The sequence below is a fragment of the Orbicella franksi genome, chromosome 6 (genome assembly GCF_964199315.1).
Source record: "Orbicella franksi chromosome 6, jaOrbFran1.1, whole genome shotgun sequence".
In the NCBI taxonomy this organism is placed as follows: domain Eukaryota; kingdom Metazoa; phylum Cnidaria; class Anthozoa; order Scleractinia; family Merulinidae; genus Orbicella; species Orbicella franksi.
In genome coordinates, this window is record NC_138150.1 from 13,307,600 (window position 1) to 13,328,164 (window position 20,565).

Here is a 20,565-nt window from a genome sequence, read left to right on the forward strand (position 1 = left end):
CTGGTGGTTGAATCGCAGAAGGATGATCTACAGATTCCTGTAAAAATTTCTTTGGGCAAATGATTGTGAGCGACGCGAGAGCTTTTCAAAGTACGTCAAAAATGCACATATTTGACCATCCGTCGTCAAATTTCAATTTACGGGTTAGACGTATATTTTAGCATGCGCCTCATGACTTGACCTATAATAAGTTGAAATAGACACAGAGCTGATAATTTCGAAATGTTCTAACCTTATTTGTTGCAAAAGGCAGGTCCAAAGCCGATTTGACGTGTTTCTAGTCGATCTCTCACCATTCGTCGCACATAAAGCAGAAGTTTGCTTTTGTTTACACAAGGTTAACGTCCGATGTACATCGCCAACTTGCAACCTATTATTGGTCGAATATCATGAATCTGTGACCATCTTTCTGCGCATATGAACATCACTGCATCTAAGTCAAAGACGGTTGAGTCATTTGTAGATAGTTGCTTGCTTTGCACTGCGCTAAAATAATACGGTTGAGCTCCTGGTTTGATCGATTGCTGATCATTGCTGGTAAGCGTGTCGGCGCAGCCGCAATCTTACAGCCGTTATTTATTCGTCACGCAATGCTGTCACGGCATATGCTGCACATTTTGATCTATTTTGTATAGAACACTCTCAGGATAAATGAAACAATTTAATCATTGTTCATCTGTTTATTCATATGTATAATAACATGTGTATATTTATATAATCGTATTCTATAGTGTACGTGGCCTAGGTCCAAATCACGTTTGTTGTACGTTTTGATGTTTCAGACAACTGCTGATAAAGCTAGTGCCTGTACTCACTAGAATTTTAAAAAAATCGCTATGAAACAAATTATAGATCAATGAAGCAAGAAATAGCTGAAATAAAAATAGAAAATCGCAACGTGTCTAATTCGTGAGAAAAACAGACTAAATTTAATTAGTAATTACATGAGTAAATAGCCCTGGCCATGCCATTTTATTTGGCGTATTTTGTTTGCCTTGTGGCGAGGCATTGGTATGTTTGTAACAGGAAATAGAGGACTGTTGTCAATACAGTCCAAAATTATTGTCAGTAAAATATTGTAAATAAAACACCTATTGACCGGTTACCTCCGCGGCCACCATTTGGCCGTTCCGATAAGGGTTTCATTATTGTCTTTACCCCTATTAAGCGGCCACCCAAAATTTAAAAACTTTGTTTTGGAAAGGGCGATGGCAGATAAGAGTCTGAAATTGAAGGTGCATGACGAGTGATAATTCAAATGCACGTCGATCATGATTGTCTTGAATTGACTCCATGTTCACCAAGAAATTTATAACCCGATAGTGAAAAATTAAATATTCAAGGTACACCAACCTCTATTTAAGCGGCTAGCCCCATTAAGCGGTCACCACCCATTTCCCCGGGGGTAGCCCACTGTATTACATGTAAACTAAAAATAATTGCACAGCGCGAAAAGACCTAGGTATGAGTTTAGCGTTACAGTATTACGCAGGGCATGTAGGTAACGGTGGTCGAGTGAAAGATAACAACAGGGGCAATGGTAAACTATTCATTCTTCTCATTTCTTAATTTAATCTCTTCCTACTCAAGACGATTGTGTGCTCCCAGTGGTTCCCAGCCTTACGGAGCCTTATGTATTAGGATAGAAATTGTCCTACCCCTACCCCCTCAAATGGGATGACAGCATTGCGTGACGAACAAGGAACCGCTGCAAGCAAGGATCCAAGCCATTTAACCATGACGATCAAAACGTAATATTTTGGTGTAGTGCAAAGCAAGCAACTATCTACAAATGACTTATCCGTTTTTGACTTAGTTGCAGTGGTGATCATATGTGTCGAAAGAGGGTCACAGATTCATGGTATTCGACCATTAAATAAGTTGACAGTTGGCGATGTACATCGGACGTTGTGTAAACAAAAGCTAACTTCTGCTTTATGTGCGACGAATGGTGAGAGAAACACGTCAAATCGGCTTTGGACCTGCCTTTTACAGCACATGAGGTAAGAGCATTTCGAAATTATGAGCTCTGTGTCTATTTCAACTTAACATTGGTCAAGTCATGTGGCGCATGCTAAAATATACGTCTAACCCGTAAATTGAAATTTGATGAGGGAATGGTCAAATATTTGCATTTTTGACGTACTTCGAAAAGCTCTCGCGTCGCTCACAATCATTTGCCCAGAGAAATTTTTACAGGAATCTGTAGATAATCCTTCTGCGATTCAACCACCAGAAGCTTAATCCATTTAAAGGTTTCACACATGGTGAAAATTAATTATATACACGAAGTACTTTTAAGTGAACGAAATACATGTCTGCGAAATTTAATTATTTTGCACCCAAAAAGACAACGCAACATTCCCTAAAACCAACCCAGTACACATTTAAACATTGCACAAAAATATTTGAGTGTTTTAAAGACGGAAGAATGATGCGTTTTTGCATGCGAGGCTCTCAAACTTGTTTAATAAAATGGTGCGTCAAATGACGATTTTAACGGAATTTGGTAATTTGCATATTTCTTTGAAATGAAAGGATGTTTTGCCAAAAAAACTATCCAGTAGTTTTTGTCATGCCCTAGCCTATCTATCATGAAAATATGAGCGAAATCGAACTTTCGACCCTTGCCGAGTTATTTTCCATTTTTATGGACAGGGACTCTTAAAACCTCACGTATGCGTCAGTATTAGAACACGAACACGTTTCATACTTCGCATGAGTCTCGTGTTCCAGTCGCACGCTTCGGAACACTGGCGTGTTGTCTGACTGAACTACGCGGTAGCGTATGTTACCTGCATAAAACCCGTTATAGACGACGTAAGACATCTTTGGCTGTGAAAAATGTGACATAACTTTCGAATTCATAGCGTGCGATTCTCGAAAACTAGAGCATACTTGACGTACTCATTAGTATTCGAAGACGTTCGCGTCGGAAGTGGCGTCGTGCATCTCGTGTTCCAGTCGCAAACTTTCGAACAACTCAGAGTATTCGAAAATATTCGAGTCATAAATGATCACTATATCTTCGAAGAACATCTAATGCAACATTACTCTACCAAAACGTAGCGCGTATGACTTATCGAACACTTCTAGTCAGTCACGAGTATTAAATTTGAATACGGAAAAATAGGCTGGATTCCGATAGAATATTCCAGGTGTGTTTCGAGTCAACCGCAATCGAATACGTCAGAACATTGCGGTATACGCGGCGTGCGTCGATCCATATTCGAGCGAATTCGGGCCCGAATATTTAGCTTTTTGCGCAGTCTATTTATTTCCGGCTTTCTGAGCTTAGCCCTAGTTAGAAAGGAAACAGTTCATACCTTGTATGAGAGGGTTCATACCTTGTAAAGAAATACTCTTTGACCTGGAATCCCGGCCAAAAGTAGTTGGGACACATGAGCTGTACGTATTCCCCTTCCCCCCTAATCAATGTTGGAAAATATCGCGTTTTTTCCAACAAAAAGGGAAAAAATCACCTGATTATCAACATTGAAAGTGAGGGGAGGGGAGAACTTGCTTCGTGTCCCAACTCTTTTGTCCGGGATTGTGGGTGGGATTCAAAATGGGTGCTGGGTGGGATGTCAGTCATGTCCCGCCCTCAGCCTGGGCGGAAGATGACTGACATTTAAGGCTAAGTTTCAAGAGAGGAAAAACGTAATAAGTATGCGCGAGCTTTGGCTGCGCGCCAGGCTCCACTGAAGTTTGAAAAAAATGGAGGAAATTTCGTCGATCGTGTAAACAAAAAAGGTTACGAATTTAATATGCTTACCAATATTCCCGGTGAGCAGCATCATTTTCACGTCACTAATGGAAGGCTGGTGTATTGTTTTCGTGGGGAGTGATTTTTTTCCGGACCAAATTAACCTTAAAACGGTATCCGAACCCGCGCTATACATGAAATTTCTTTGCGAAGACACACTTTTTCCACACACACTGTTTACATACCCGCTGAATATATAAACAAGAGAGCCTCTCAGTAGGCAGGGAGAGCCTTGTTTTCCCAACAGTGATATGCCGAAAAAAAGTCATGCTTGACCAAGTATAAATAAACCAACCGAGCGACATCCTCGCGCACCTTATTATAGTTCGCCGCTCTTTCCAGCCATTGCAGCTTGCATTATTACCTGAGCCCGCAAGTAGGGCAAGGGATGCGTAAAAAGCTGCGCAGTACGTTTTTACGCCCTGAAGGCTAAGTTCGCTTGCGTTATTTTTGTTTCGTACAGTACGGGTCTTATAGCGGAAAGAGAGTTTAAAGCTTGAATTATATGTAAGGAATAACTAAGGGTCATGAATTACATGCTTGTTTCATCGTAATAGTTACAAGAAACGGTTGCATTTCGATCAACGGTCTTCTACCGGTACACAAGCGTTTTCAAAAAAGCAGTTTGAGGATCGTTCACGTTGGCACGAAAGCCATATTTCACAGTAAATAACGTTACAAGCAAAATGCAGTTGTAGTTAGTTACTTCAACTCATTGTTAGCGTTTTCAGTATTTCCGGTGTCAAGCAGGACAAGCAAGTTTTATTTCCACAGTATAGTTAAATAAACCCCAGTGAGAAAACAGCACGCAGTACTGCGTCTCTGATTTTGGTCGCTTGAGCCCTGTAAATTTTGCGCTGTATTCCAAAACCTGAAGAGATTGTCCAAAGGAAATAGCAATAAATACAAAAACAGGAGTAGGCGTGTATGTGAATAACGGTATAGTGTACTTTCTATAGCGGCAGCTTCTACTACACATATGTTGGTAATAAACCGAACAATGCAGTTCTATCGCAGTACAGTACTGCTATTTTGTTTATTTCTTTGGCACTATAATGCAAAGGATTCCGGTTAGAAGCATTTAATGACTTTGATTTGTATGAAAATGAACCTGTAGGCGGAACTCATGTTCATATGAATGGTTTCGCACGAAGACTCGTTTTGAGACAAAGGTAAAAGGCAACTCGTAAATGCCCTATTATTCCACGAGCCTGAGCGCGCGTTGGATATGATGGTAGATACGAGACGCGTACCGCCAAGTTGGCCATAATCATATCATATCCAACAAGCGTGAGTGGCATAATTGTTTGATTAAAAACGCCCCCAAAATATAGAAAACTAAACTAAAATTAAATTAAATTAAAAACGCCCCCAAAATAAGGCATACGCCATGTTTGTAGACCATGGTACAATGGCTCATATACCATGATGGCCAAAAGAAAGCCAGTGGGGGCCGATGGAATTTCTTGCTCCAGTTTAAAATATATGGATTTAGCCAAGCCTAAAGGCGGAGCTCCTAGGACGGGTTGTTCAAAGCCCGACTAAGCTAACCTAGTATAAACTTTGCGGTGAGGTTTTCTGTTTATATTGTTTGACCTTCTCTTTTGAGTTTGAATAACCTCAAACTTCTCGGGGCAAAAGCCGTGAGAAACATTTTTACACAAGAGTGTACGATTGCCTTTTTCCATATCGGCTTAAAATTTCTCCTGAGAGGAGATTTTTTATTTTTTTTTTTCTATATATTTTTTGAATTGCTCAAACAATTACAACAATTACAATTAAACTTACACTACAGTTAGAAAACAGTCAACGGAGTACGTATATACGTATTACAATCTACACATTACACACAACAAACTTACCGTAGTATGCTACTTACAAAAAAAAAGGACACTTAAAACTTTGGCTTACATTGACATGCAATGTTTACATCAGCTACTTATTTTGATTATAATTACATTTTTTTTTTAAACTAAACAGACACTATAGAAACTACAAGTACACTCATTACAAGACAATAATTATTACTAAAAACAATGGAAAGCTTACACTTGTTGCGGCACGCTACCTAGAGTACAGTATAATTATAAATTACAATATTCACTTAACGATATTAAGCTCAGATTAAGCATATAGGTTTCTATATTAGTTTAAAATTGCATTTGCTTACAGCTGCCAGCATCTGTGACGATGTAAGCAGGATGGCAAGGGATCTTCTCTTTTGTCCACAAAAATCAATCAAAATCAAATTTCTTCGGCAAGGCTAGAAAACTCAAATTCGCTCGTCTTTTGCATATAGTTAGCCCCTAGCAAGAGTGCAAACAAGCTGTAGTTTTTTTTGGCGGTAACCAAAACCAGAGTCCAACGTTGAGTTAGTCAGTCGGTGAAAAGAATTGTCATTTTGACGATGTGCCATGTCTCGGAATTCCAAAAGATTTTAGGTTCTAATTATACTAGGATAGGTCTTTCAACATACGTAAAGTTTAGTTTGGGCAAATGATTAGGCACTCGTTAAAAAATTATTCAAATCATACACAAAAAAATTAAAATCACGCTAGAAGTCGGTAGCCGTGCGTTAGAACATTTTTTACATGGGGGTGAGAGTCGGGATTTCAGAGTTACTTTTCTTTGTTTGAATGTTAAGCCAGAAAGACCTGGTTCGTGTGTAGCATTTTATCGTTTACCTAAGAAAGGAGGCCCTAAGTTGGAACTAACATCGAGAAAGTGGAAAGTTCAAATGAATATTTGTGCTTTTAGACTGATATTTGTAGAACATGATCCAGTGGATTTCATTTTCACATGGCTTTTCTTGTTGTAGAAATACTAAACCAGAGATAACTGATAAAATATGCATAAATTAGTGTCAAATGGCCATTCTTGCAGGGGATCCCCTTAACTTGAAGGGAATAAAATATTTTGACCTCCTTTTCTGCCACAATCATTCACTCACCAAACCCAACATTTCTGCCGAGTTTGAGCGAAATCGGTAATTTGAGCTGTATCGCCTCCTGCCTGGTTCTCTCATGGACACACTTTAATGAATTGTTTTGATACAAGGAAAAAAAATCAATTCTTGATTTGAGAATCAGACTTTTAGATTCGTATGTGTAAATATGTCAGTGAGGTTAAGTTCTTTCATTAGGCTTAACAGGGGCGAATCCAAAAAATTCAGAAAGAGGGGGCCGAGTCTCCAACCCTCCCACCCGAATGAAAACTTCACTTTTCAGGAGATGCAGCACACATGATTGTGGGCGTATTCGTAATGCAAAGTAAAGTAACGTTAACGTTTCGGAAGATAGAATTAAAGAGCTTTTTATAAAACGATTTTCAAAGCAAAATCGTAGTGTTAGTGGTAGGCGAACTGTTAATGTCATTGTAGTGCATTTATTATAATACATCCAGTATTAATCGAAATAAATCACTGCAGTGGATTGATGTCATCCTTCTCTGGTTTCGTTTGGCGCACTCGTCAACAACTGCATTATAATTTAAAGATATGTCTTTGTGAGTAAAGAGCAACAACAGTGCATTTAGACGTTCTTCTCCCATGGTGCTGCGATAAACATTCTTCATAAAGCGCAGTGAAGAGTTGCTACTTTCAACAATTGCACTTGTGACTGGGGTGATCAACAGGAGGCGCAGAATTGTGTAGACATTGGGGTAGAGGCTTGAGCTACAGGCTTTGAATGTCTCTTGCAGTGTCGTGGGTTTTACGCTAGCGTTGTTCCTAAAAATAAAAGCAAGAATTAACACATATTTCAAGACAAGGTATAATCGGTTTTTTCAGCTCATCACAGTTTCACTATAAACTTGGTAACCCATGTATAGTATTAACGCAGAATAACATACCAGAAGCACTTCCACAGCTGTAGCTCCTGCGACGCACTACTTGGGGACGGTAGATCAGGGGAATAATGCTGAATAAGTTTCTCTTGAGAAGACTCGTTAATAAGCTGCTGTAAGTTGGCAGGTATCAGTGGCAGTCCAAGCAATGCCGCTTCTGATAGTCCATTAAAGCGGGTATTTATAGCTCCAACAAGTTGTCAAGAACGGGAAGAAATATTGCCCGTCGAAAGTAGGCGACTGGTGTCCTTGCATTGGTGTTTTTTCTTAATGTCTGCCCACCACAAGTTCAAGGGATGCTTACCTTGACGGTTGCTTTCTTAGCCATCTTCTTGATCTTTTGATACATAGAACTTGCAAATGCTGTTTTAGCATTCTTGCGCATACCTTTCAGCTGTTCCTTCACAACGTTAACATGCTTGTTGCCTCAATAACATCCAGTGTGGAACCCTGTCACGAACGGCTGAGTCCTACGGTGAAACGTTCTAGAAGGGAAACGTTACTTATCATAAAAACAACGAATGATAATCAAGCTTGCTCTTGAAAACTCGCTTTCACCTGGCACAAGTAGAAACAACCGATCCATTTTTGAAACATCATCAGCAAACTGTTATTGCTGTAATGATTCTAATCGTTTCTGTGAGAATTTTCTATCGAGAAATTAACTCAGGATTATAAATCAATTTACGCAAAATATTTTGCGACAAATCATTACATTGAGTGCTTTAATGTAAGCTAAAGTTTAATATTTTTACTTCATTTGTCTTTTCGCTGGAGCGGATGATCACCAAACAAAGTCTCCAAGGCAGAGCTCGAACGTTGCCCGCCAACAGACAGATACTGCAGATCTAAAAAAAAACCGATTACGTTTAACTTAGGTCAAATAAGTAACGTACTCACCTGGTCCACGATGAAATGTAGAAAGTGTCTTCTTTGCTTTCCTCGAAAACTTCAGAAAAATATTTCACTCTTTAGCAGTACAGCAAGGGACACGGCGTGAAAATATTCGTGTCCAGTGTTTCTCGTCATTTCAAACCGAAAGAAACGCCTGTTACATTTGGCGTTAACAATTAGCGCGAATTTTAATTTTTGGGTTACGTTTGTTTGAATATTTGATAATATATTATGATTGTTAACACAAAATATATTTTAAATAAGGAAAGCTCTGAAATTGAATACAATTGAAACCTAATTGTATAATTGTAACAACCACAAAGGACGGTCAGAAGGGTTGGGGTCGTACAAAAACGTTTTGAAAATACAAGAAAAAAAAAAGGGGGGGGGGGACGCGGCCCCCTCAGCCCCTCCCCTAAATCCGCCTATGCTTAAAAGTGCATTCCTGTAATTAGTCTCTTTCCAAGGCAATCCTCCGCTTTTATTCAATTTGCTTAATCCCGTGTTCCAATCAACTGCTATTATAACTTTTGATCAGGAGCCCGATTATGGCTCCTGCTTTTGATAAAATAATTTTTGACACCAAGAGTTGACTGAGTGTTCTTGTAAATACTACTTGTTGACGATAATCAGTTCGAGCATAAATATTTACTTTTGAATAATCTTCGTCTAGTTTGGCTACTATGAACCGACCCTCATGATCTATTTCTACACCTTTTTCTTGAAACAAGCTATTTGGATTTACCATAACACATACACCTCTGGCGTGCTCTGTGCCATGAGAAAAAATAATTTTGCTACCCCATTCTGAAGTCCATATCTTTTCATCATCTTTCTTTGAACTATTTGAGAAAGTCTCTTGCAGGCAGAATATAGAAGGCTTTTGATTCTTCAAGTAAAAAAAAATTGCTTTCCTTTCCCCAACATTACGCAATCCCCTTACGTTTAGTGATATAATTTTCAAAGATGACAGGTCTAGCGCAATAACAGATAACTCTGCAAATGACTTTCACTGTATTACACTGATACTACAATAGATTAAACACCTGATAAGAGATAGTTGAAACAACAGCAACAAAAACACAAACAACACAGATTAATCAGTGAAAAAGGCTACCTCCTCTCCTGGGATTAACGGATTCAACCAAACAATAAAATCAAACTCTCGAAGCAATCCACAAACATCGAGAGGTCAACGCGAAATTCAAAATAATCTTTAGCTAAATAAATACTTAGATACAAGATTTAGATTTTTTAACAATTGTACATTCTAAGTTTGTCATCTAGATATATTTCGTTCCCCAAAGACGAAGCTCAAAGAACAAAAGAATTATGTGTTCGGAATGGCCATTGAGAAACACGGCGGGATTACGACCTCCGGCGAGCGCGTGTTTTTATAAAAATCCACTTAAGGTGGCCGAACACAGTTTTCGCGCGCGCTTTTGCTGATGCAATTGAGCGCGCGCACAAGGATTGCAAAGAGCGATCATTTTATTTACTCAACACCCGCACTATCTGTGCTATTTTTTCTCTATTATTGAACGCAGTGTATCGATGGCTTTAGTCTTTTATTACAAAGATATGTTAGAAAAGGTAACGACGCAAAGAAACCAGCAATTCTCAGCTTTCTCTTTGTTACCGAAAGAACCCAGTTAAATGCAGCGCATGCGCAGTTGCTCGAAAAATTGAGACCGATTTCTTTTGCAGAAACTTGCGGATTTCTGATGATCCAGTCGTTAGAATTTCAAGAAATTTGGCAAAAAAATAGTTCAGAAACCACGTGAATGATCTATCGCAAAAAATCTGAATTTTGACATAGGGAATTTTTAATAATACAGAGCATGCGGTGAAAACGATTTACGGCGAATTACGAAAATCGCCTATGTCAAAATTTTATTAGAACAGTGTTGACAGAAGGGATTTAATGTCAATTCGTAGTGGGCAAAAGATGAAAAAAATCTAACGACTGGATTTTTTTTAAATAAACAAAAACCATTTTTTAAGCCTTGTTTTTAACCAGCCCCGTTGCCATGGCAACAGCACACACCTTAGCCAAAATGCGAGAATAAACTTTTCTGTGGTTAACCTTGACTCTTGCAAAAAACGAGCGCCAAAGTATAAATAGCTTAAAAGTAATGGTGAATTAGGCATAGGCTCTTGAAAATTGTGTTCGGCCACTTTAACAAATCGAACGTGGTTTAGCGTGGTCTGGACTCACGAGGCGCAGTCCACAAAATTTTGACCACTGTGATGACGCTACTCGTTGTCGATAAGAGTACAGACCACGCTAAACCACATTCGATTTGTTTTTTTTACCACAATATCAAAGATAACGAAAGAAATCTTTCTTAAGATTTGTTGACAATTGAAAACACCGACTCGGACTTAAAAGTGCACGCGCTGCACTATGCAAATGAGCTACTTGTACGCGTCAGACTTTCCTTTCAAAAACTTTTGCAAACTCGCTCAACATGTAGAAACAATAAGAAAAAAATGCTGTGGGAAAGAGTAATGACGCGTACTCGTTGTCGATAAGAGGTCAGACCACGCTAAACCACATTTCGATTTGTTTTTTACCACAATATCATCGTCAAAGAAAATGTTTTTTTCAGAGCGCGAGCTGAAAAGCGCGACACATTGACGCGAGCAGCGTGGTGTGGACTCTTATCGATAACGGCACATTAGCCAATCAGATTGCGAGATTAGCAGCAATTGTGGTAAAAAAATGAATAGCTAGTTCACCAGTTCGAAACCTAAGCAATCATAATCGCCTCGTTGTAGGACGTAGGTTTCGTTTACTATTCGTTTAGAGAAGTCTCTATTTCCAGTATAATAATACAAATGAAAAAATTACTCGATTCTGATTGGCTAAGAGCAGTGCAGTTCAAGTGTAACACCAGTGCAAAAAGTGTAACATCATGCATCGTGATTTCGTAGAAATTCGCTTTACCTCCCGGCGTTTGGCTCCTAATTTGGAGAACAGGAAGTTGATAGATTTAGCTCATCATTAAGCAAAACTTGGCTTGCTTGACGACAAGGGATTTCAGTCCAAAATGGTTGACGTTTTATACGAGCGAACTTAAAACGGTTTTCAAAGATCCTGAAGATAGTTTTTGAGGAGGACGACGATCCGAAAGGTATTTCAAGTAATTAAAAAAGTAATTTTATAGTTAGCGCGAAAATTGAGCTGAACGAACTTACGCAGCGTAACAGAAATGGGTTATGACTGAAACTATCAATTTGGTGGACAGATGCAAATTCATTGAGAAAGATTTACCTTCATCTGGGTCCATGATCGTGGAGATCGACGGATGGGTGGATGGAGGAACACGAGACGAGTCCGAGAGGAACTGGCACTTAGAATACAAAATGGCGGCTTGGCTACACAGCACGACACGGAGAAACGTCGCGAGTCTTTCTTAATTTGGCCCATTTTTGACCGGAATTTTAACTTTCAAATAAGAAAAAGTTTCAATTTCATTTAATTTTATGTTTTTTTCATGATCCGAGACGATCCGAGTCGATCCGAGTTGATCCGACCCGGGCTGACGGTCCGAGTTGATCCGGTCCGACTTTTGTACCTGCCTATGTTATTCCCGAAATGACGTCAGAAGCCAACTCGTCCCATTCTCCGCTGTTCCTCGGTCGTGAACATGGAAAAGGGCAAATTTACAAACTTTGAAAATTCATGCAAAATTAACGAAAATAGCTACAACGACAATATTTTCGCAGTGGTGATCAGGAAAAAAAGAAATTTATTTTAGCGAAAAAAAGGTTTTGGGGTTAGTGGCACTTAAAGTAATGGTATCACATCTAAGGAAATGATCTCCGGCCCATCCTTCTCCACTGAAGCGCCCTACCTTGAGCTTCCCAAGGTAAATTAGCGCCCTAGGCGCTAAATCGAATCATTCACGTAATTGTAAATCTTTCGTATTACAAAACTACAGGACCGCCGGAAGAGGACGAGAGTTTTGGTCTGTCTTGAAAACCTTTACTTAGTATTAGCGAAGCTGCAACACAATCTTTGATAAGGCAAGGACCGTCTCCTTAAAGCATTGGACACTTCTGTTCACAAAGCTGGAAAAACCTTGCAAATAGCGGTAAAGTTATCTTGTTGTTTTACGTGAGCGGCATTGCAACTCTTTGTGGTTTATGTAACAGGTTATTTTTTACGTGAGAGGGTTACCTGCCCTTAGCCTAACCTCTAACCTGGAGGGCCAGGGTTTCTTTCTGTTAGGGTTTCCCTCCCTTAGATGACTGCAGTGCAAGTGCTGATGAGCTCCATCTGCTTAGGTATAAAATTAGAGTTTCCCTCTCCTATGTGATTTACTGTCTTACCGACTGGCTGGCAAGGGCTTTAGAGGCGGCCCTGGTTCCCATGTATTGAGGTAGGTGGAGCTTTTGGTTGGGGTTGTCTCCTCGCTGATTTAACCACCGCCATTCGGCCACGACTGCTTATTTAGTACGTACCGTAGTTGCAGAAAGCCTCCATATCTGGAAGTCATTCCCCTATTTGCCACCTGGGTAAGCGCCCAATTTTTTTTTTTTTTGGGGGGGGGGGGGGCAAGGGTGGGGTGGTCGCCCCACGTTTGAGGTCTTATGTGACACCTAGTCACGAAAGAAATAGGTACCACTACCGGTACTCTTAATTTTCGCGACAAGCTCAATTTCCCGCTTAAACCGTTTGTAAACAGATTCTCTCATGACTGCGCATGACTGCCGAAACCGTGGTCCACATCGCAGTAACCGTTCCAATTCTCTCTCTCGTTAAACACGTCATCAGTAAACTGAGGATAAAAAGCATTAACTTTTGTTCGTTCCCTCTGCAACTAAAGTTTCGACAATACTGCAGGCACAAGCCTGCCATTGCTTACGAGTCCTAAAATATTTTTTTCACATTAAGACAACTGGACAACTGAATCCTTTTCAATTCAAATGCTGGAGTATCGCAATGCAAAAAAAAAAAAAAGAAAAGAAAGAAATCGCTTTATTTAAGCGTCGAAATCGCTTTATTTAGAACTGTGTACTAACTGGAAACAATGAAGTAAGCAAACAAATATTGTAAATGAAAACAAATGAATCACAAAGAAGTCACCTGCAAATTGGCACCAACTGTTACTGATTGTTCCTCAATGAATATTATAATTCAACAAATGATTAAAGAAATGAATGACTACATTTGGTCGGTGTTGTTTTAAACTTTTTACTTTTATAGGGATTACAATGAACGGCTCAAAGGAGGAAAATTTTTAATTATAACTCAAACTTCCAAACATAAATAACCTTCCAAGTCTCGAAACCTGCAACCTGCTAGGTTCAACCCGTCGAATGAAAATCCACTTCATGTGCTTCGATTCTAAAACTGTATTTGGAATCACTTTTTCATCAGTGTGTAAGTGTTTATGTATAGGCATGAGTATACTAATAGATCCTCGAGGTTGGATTCCTTGAATTTTCCTTTCTTCTACTTCTTATTTTTTTTTTTTAACTGACCTTGGTGTTGAGCAGCATTCCCACAAGGTCATTGTGCAGGGTGGGGCTGGCTTTCACAAATTCGCTGACCAGCTGACCTCCATAATATCAACGGTCGCCTGAATCGACAATCAGGCAGGTAAATAAACAACCTTGACTCGAATAAATTGAGCCCGTGCCAGTAAATACGATAAACCATCCACAAGATAATAATAAGAAGAAAGGAAAAAATGAAGGGAGAAAGGATGGCGGTACTTGTATTCACAATTATTGTAATACAAACTTCATTAGCAGTAGAAATGGACATATTCGCCGGGCCCTTTGTTCACCGACGAGACCAGAAGATCAAGAATGAACGTCCAATCATAGGTATGTTAACATAATTGATAAAAGGAAATGAAGCTGATATCAGCTCGACAGAGATCATACGTCTGTTGTTTGCCGCAGGAGTCCCGTATTGAGAAACACGGGTCTCGAATATAAGGCACATTGTTCTAGGTCGAGGGCTGTTTCAAAACCAAGGGCATACATGATAGTTTTTCTCGATACGGACCGACCACTTTGGCAAATATTTTTCCCCCGTTAACTGATTGGTTAAGAAACCTAGAAAGATCTTTCTATACGTGATACAAGCGCATTTACTATTTAATCAATCATAGGCTACAGCAAAAGAGAAGAATGATCTGTTTGCTATACATTAATCAGTTAAAATAGCTTCGCTAAAATTTGCCATAGAAACGTTCATTATACATTAACGGACTCAAATGTGAGATAAAAAAAGGGGCTTATGAAATAACTTTGTGCAAGGCCAATGCATGGTTGGAAACGACAAAATTTAAAACTGTAGTTAAATAAAGGCAAAGAGAGTGAGAAAAAAAATGTGAAATCGCTAAAATAAACCTAAGCAAATAATTTTTCACGGATCGAATGAGCCACGTAAAGGAAACAATATCCTTATCGTAGATTTCCACGATACACATTTAACCGACTTGTAGCTAAAAGAAAACCCGGGGTCACTCATATCATTTCAGTCTAAGTCCTTTTTTTGCAAGGAAAATGACAGAGAAATTAGCTTAAAGCCTTGAAACCTAAAAGGAAAAACCGGAAATTAAAGGAAGGAAAGGCCGGCGTCGCGACTGATTACCATGGCATTTTCGGTGTGCCCAGGATACTTTAGATCAGCAGCAGATACAAATGGTACACTTAACTCGGTACTACTTAAGGTACCAACTCAAACCACTTGACGGCCTCCAGACTCCCGGTCGGGCGTCTAATCACACAGAGATTCATAAAAAGTAGAAACTTTTTTTCGCGCTTTGGATGTAATGTTTTCTCCCAAGTGTCGTTGCCCGAATCATGAGGGTTTTGCCCGAAAAATTACGTAATTTCCGTAGGTGGGGGTGGGGGGGGGGGGGGGGGTGGAGTCCTCCCGCCTGCCCAGCTCGTACGCCCATGGGTAAAGGTAAATTGTAAAATGTTTATTTAGACACGGTATTTCCTTCAGGACTTAACAATATTGAATTAAATTAGTTCAATTACTTAACTAATAAATCACTAATAACTACTACAATAAAAGAAATAACAAAAAACCTGCTTTACAAGGAAGCCGTGTATAAAAGCAAAATAACACTTACATAAGAGATAAGATAAGATAAGGTAAGATTAATATACGGTTTTTCCATCAGTCAACAAAGTTACTGGACTATCTACCTATCTCTCTAACTACAATAAAAATTTAAAAAAAAAAAAAAGAACTGCTTTTCATGGAGGCCCTGTCTAAAAATTTACTTTAAATTACTGAGATATTACTTTAAACTGTGGCGGCTTAATTTAGATTTGAAATCGGTCAGTGAAGATGCTTGTCTTAGGTCTATAGGTAAATTGTTCCACAACTGAGCTCCGCTGTACGAAAAACTTCTCTTAAGGTCATTCCACTGAAATAGAACCTGTACTGAGATTTTTGTGAAACTTTGCCTATTGATTGTTTATATTATAGGAACTTAAGTTTTGAAATAAAAATGAGGGGTCCCCATGTTCGTTTAGGAGCAAAAGCACCTTGTTAATACCCATATAAATCCTTATAATGGCACCATGATTGTAATCAAGATTGCTTGCTAAATTCACGTTTCCGACGATTGCTTTTTGTTCTACACTGAGAATTGGTCTATATTTATTTTACACAGAGAAATTTATTACTCAATTCAAAACAACAGAAAAAAAAATGATAGGTCACCATACTCGTTTGCGAGAAAATGACGATTTACCTCTATGGCGAGGTCCAGCTGTAAAGAAAAAGCCGCCATTTTTTTAATGCGCGCGCGCTAATCACGCGTGAAATTATGCGCAGTAGGGATGCGCAATGCAATACTGGGGAATAACCTTGAGATAATCAGTTCGAGGTTGTGGAAGAACTAATTTGTTTTCGGTATTCCTTAAACGATAAGCATTTACGTTGTCACGATATACGAATCTTGATCTCAGATAATCAGGTGTCATACCATTTAATGTTATTCTATGAGAAATCATAATTCTTCAACTTAGATTTAAATTCATCAAAAGAGGGTGACTGACGAATATCCAAGGGTAAACAGTTCCACAGTGCAGCTCCGCTGTAGGACAGACTTCTTTTACTATAATTAGTGCGGGGCTGTCGGATGGCAAGCGAACAGACACTATCTCTTAAGTTATGGGTTAAGGTATCGGAGCGGAAGACAAATTGCGAACTAAGATAGTCCGGAACCATATTATTTACAATCTTATACATCATTATTAATTTATCAACAAGGCGTTGACGGTCCAGTTTAACCCAGTTTACCATTTGCAAACAATTCATCAGTACTGCGATCGTAATTTGAAAAAGTTATGACACGTGCAGTACGATTTTGTAATTTTTGTAACCTTGGCTGGAGGCAAAGGTTTGTTGTACATTGACAAACTACTCAGGCTATTTTCTTTATTTTGAGGGCCAGACTCCTGAAGAACAGGGTGGATTTACAACTAGTAGTAATCAAAGATCATGAGTGCGTTCGACACCATCACTTTCATATATATACCTTAAATGATTTAACTAGCTGACTTGCAACCTCTGTCTATTGCTAAAATCAACATTTTTCATGAACAACCGAGGTTTTACACAGACATATTATATCATAGTGTCAAAGTCCATGCCAGTGAAGAGGTCCCCACACTATGCGATGGCCGATTTGTTGTTCAAAACGTTGCGTGACGACGCCAGTTCCCGTGGACTCGCAAAAATAGTAGGCCTTCAAAATTTCATGTTTTGACGTAAACTAAGCATGAATTCAAAACGTAAACAAAAGAACAAGCTTTACTCTGGCCTGTAAGCAATTTTAAAGCTCCCATTCGATTTGCGCTCATGAAAATCTTCTCGTTTGCCCAAAGGGAAATTCGGTTTGGTTTGCACAATGTCATAATGTCAGGCTCTGTGTCTATGCCAAGTTTTGTTTGTTATTTTTAATTTACTTTCAATGACCTGAGATTAAAGGGGACCAGAACAACATAATCATTTACATTCATGTGAAATAAATAAACTGTTATTCACTAAGCCGTTTAACTAGCTGAACATTCTTTCTAGGTGTTTGTTTACATACCAACATTCTCTAGTTAAATGTGCGGCTTCTGTTTCCATTCATTTAACCCGCTATAACGAGCTAGACAACTCGGTAAGATGGTTCTATAACCACGAATCATGGCCATTTGCCGAGCTACACAACTCGGTAAGTTAAAGTAATATATTTTGCGCACAGAAATCAAAGCCAGCAAAGGGAAAGGACACATTTCCTCCATCGATTTGTTCCGCACAAAGCAGTGTTGGTTTTTGGTCAAAGACAGGACGGTAGACAACAGGCACCCGAACTTCACCTTTGTGTTTGTCCCAAAAGTCGTACACATTTCGTGAAGACATCGATAAATCTCAGCTACAAGGTCATTTAACGCCATAACTCTAACTTGAAACTTCAAATGCGCAACTTGCCGGTAACAGCAGATAAACGATAAACACATGGAGACGCGACGAGCATGGACATGATGTCATTCGCCCCTAAAGAATTTTTTTGGGGGGGCCAAATTGGTGTTCCCCGATAGATAGATTAATACACAAGTCTCGAATTTTTATGCATTACGCGATTAGAACTGCGTTTTGTCGAACGCAGTAAGTTCCTCGGCGTATCCCTCTTCAGTGTTTGTGAAGGATTGGCATTTCGGGTCAGGTTTCACAGCGGGTTTGGCAGACAAGGGTACCGGAACTTCTGAAGGTTTTTGTTACAGATCCATTACTTGGTCTCTTAGGCCTGGTTCATACGTCATATTTCTGCCGTGTCGAATTCAATTCAACGAATTAAATTCTACAGAAATTAGACGTCTGAATCGGCTGCCGCATTTCTGCCGCACGTTCGACTGGTCTTGTAGACGTCTTTTAATAAAGTTTTCATTCATTCATTCAACAGTGTTTTGTTTTAATCAGTAAGAGTTTAATGATCGATCTTTTAATAGGAGTACTCACTCAAGAAACAGATGGAAATGTGACGATATTTGGAAATCAATTAGTTGCGGCAACGTACGTGAAGTTCATTGAGTCTGCCGGAGGAAGAATGGTTCCTATTTTGTATCCTTTACCCGTCGTTTATTGCTTTATGTAACAATCAAAATAAACAAGCAGGAGAAATTACTTTTTGCATAGGTTAAATATTGCATAAGCGTAGCGTAGATTTACTAGTACAACGTTGTATCGCTAAACAACCGCACTATTAAAATCAAAATGCTCACTGTCGATTGTTGTTAACAAATGGTTCATGCTTGCGCTTGTTTACTTTGACAGTAACAACAATCAGCAATTTTCAATTTAAGTAACACCCGTAAGTAAATAAGCAAATTATTTCGAGAGGGTGGCATATGACGGTGGATACTGATAAATGGGTGGCCCTCAATCCTAGAAATTATAGGATAAACTAGAAATTTCAATGTGAAACTGAGTGCTGGCGTTAGGACAGCAGGCATTGGTATAGAGGAGAGGTACGTAGAAAATAGGCTCTTTGCACGGTCCGGTCACATGGTATTAAATCACACATGCTGGGACGCAAGTTGCACCGCGGGACGTCCAAAACAAAAGCAGGTCAAGGTGGACAGGTACGAGTTTCTTTGTTTTAGAAGTCCCATTGAGCAACTTGCGTCCGAGCATGTGTGATTTTGTACCATGTGACGGGATCGTGCAAAGGGCCTATTGGTTAGTTCAATAGACCCGGGGCACTCCCTCATTAAAAAGATAGGTGTGGTTGGGGGAGCAAATGATGGCATTTGTGCCTTTTCGTTTTGGTATGTCTTCGAGTAACACCGACCCTGTGTGATACCATTAGCAAGGCGTGTTTTTAGAATGTATTTCTATTTATAATTGCATACTTATTTGAAGAGAAAGTACTCATAAGGCTGCGCGAAGTTCGGATATCGCGTATCATGATTTGCATTTATCGATCCCTGATGTAGCTTGATGTATATGGCGTTTTCCAAAATAAATAGAGACCTTAAAAAACCACGACGGCAACGACACCACCGACACCACCACCAAACAAAAGATTCAATGAGTAGAACAATAGCTGTGCACGTGCGTTATAAATCTTTGCACATTTCTTGTTGTCCTCTGCACAAACAGCAACGTGAAATGACAAGTTCTGCGCATTTTGGAGAACGCGAACGGCGGCGGCTAATTTTTCGCATTTTCATTTGGAATTTAACGCTGGCGTTACATATTTAACTTGAGCAAGTTCTGAGACCAATAGGAGCACTGAACAGATCTAGACAGTTGCGAGAGTGGTTACTAGGCGATGTCCTCGGGGTCACCATCGTCATTATTTAAGCTCTCTGTACGTCAGGACAACCGTCGACGAACATTTCGACTCAACGGTCGAAAATTTTGCCACAATATGCGAACACTATTTCGAATCTGAGGTCGAATATTGTGCATCACCGAGCGACGGACCTTTTGACTCAGTAGTTCAATATTTTGCCTCACGTTTTGCTGCAACGGGCAAGAGACTTTTTGTTTTGCGTGGGTGAAGCTCACAATAAGTTGGCACCTGAGAGGTTTGTCTGTCCACGAGAGTCACGTGATCGACAGGAATTCTACTAAGATGACTGGGCACTAGTTTAGAGCCTACACATGAGAAGATTGGGTGCTAGTTGGCTTGTTCGAGTGAATTTTCTTCCTCCTTCGTGTTGGCTTTGGTCTTATGTACCATTTATCGGTTTCGAGAGACAGATATGATATTGGCCGGCTGGGAGGTCCGTATAGTGAAAATACTTAAAATTGTACAGAGAGAGACACACACAGGATTGCGCGCCATTACAGCGCCCTGCTACAAACAGCCAAACAAACTCTTACAACTTCAAAAAACTCGATTGAATTTACTTACAGTGACTTTCCTTGCCATTTAAAGGTGAATAGAGATAAACATGCGTTGATTAATCGTCGATGGAAGTGTAAAAAGGGCGAAAGAATGACCATTATAGGTCAACTCCACGGATTCCGCCCACTGTGGCGGTCCGGATGAGAAAATTCTGCCCGCTCCAGGAACCAA

General features: G+C 39.6%; 2 protein-coding genes and 1 pseudogene across 2 annotated transcripts in view; 1 reads left to right on the plus strand and 2 right to left on the minus strand.

Moving 5' to 3' along the window:
• The window catches only part of LOC145489641 (eukaryotic translation initiation factor 3 subunit D-like), a 333,976-nt gene that overhangs the window by 107,605 nt on the left and 205,806 nt on the right, over nucleotides 1-20,565 (minus strand). The gene's annotated exons all lie outside the window — the stretch shown is intronic.
• On the minus strand, nucleotides 6,154-8,396 carry LOC145489716 (52 kDa repressor of the inhibitor of the protein kinase-like; annotated as a pseudogene).
• Nucleotides 13,819-20,565, plus strand: part of LOC145489714 (gamma-glutamyl hydrolase-like) — a 34,767-nt gene continuing 28,020 nt past the window's right edge. The window contains exons 1-2 of the mRNA XM_081468748.1: nucleotides 13,819-14,344; nucleotides 18,488-18,599. Of these exons, the coding sequence (XP_081324874.1) occupies nucleotides 14,206-14,344; nucleotides 18,488-18,599 (251 nt within the window). The 5' untranslated portion in view covers nucleotides 13,819-14,205. The remainder of the gene's footprint in view (nucleotides 14,345-18,487; nucleotides 18,600-20,565) is intronic.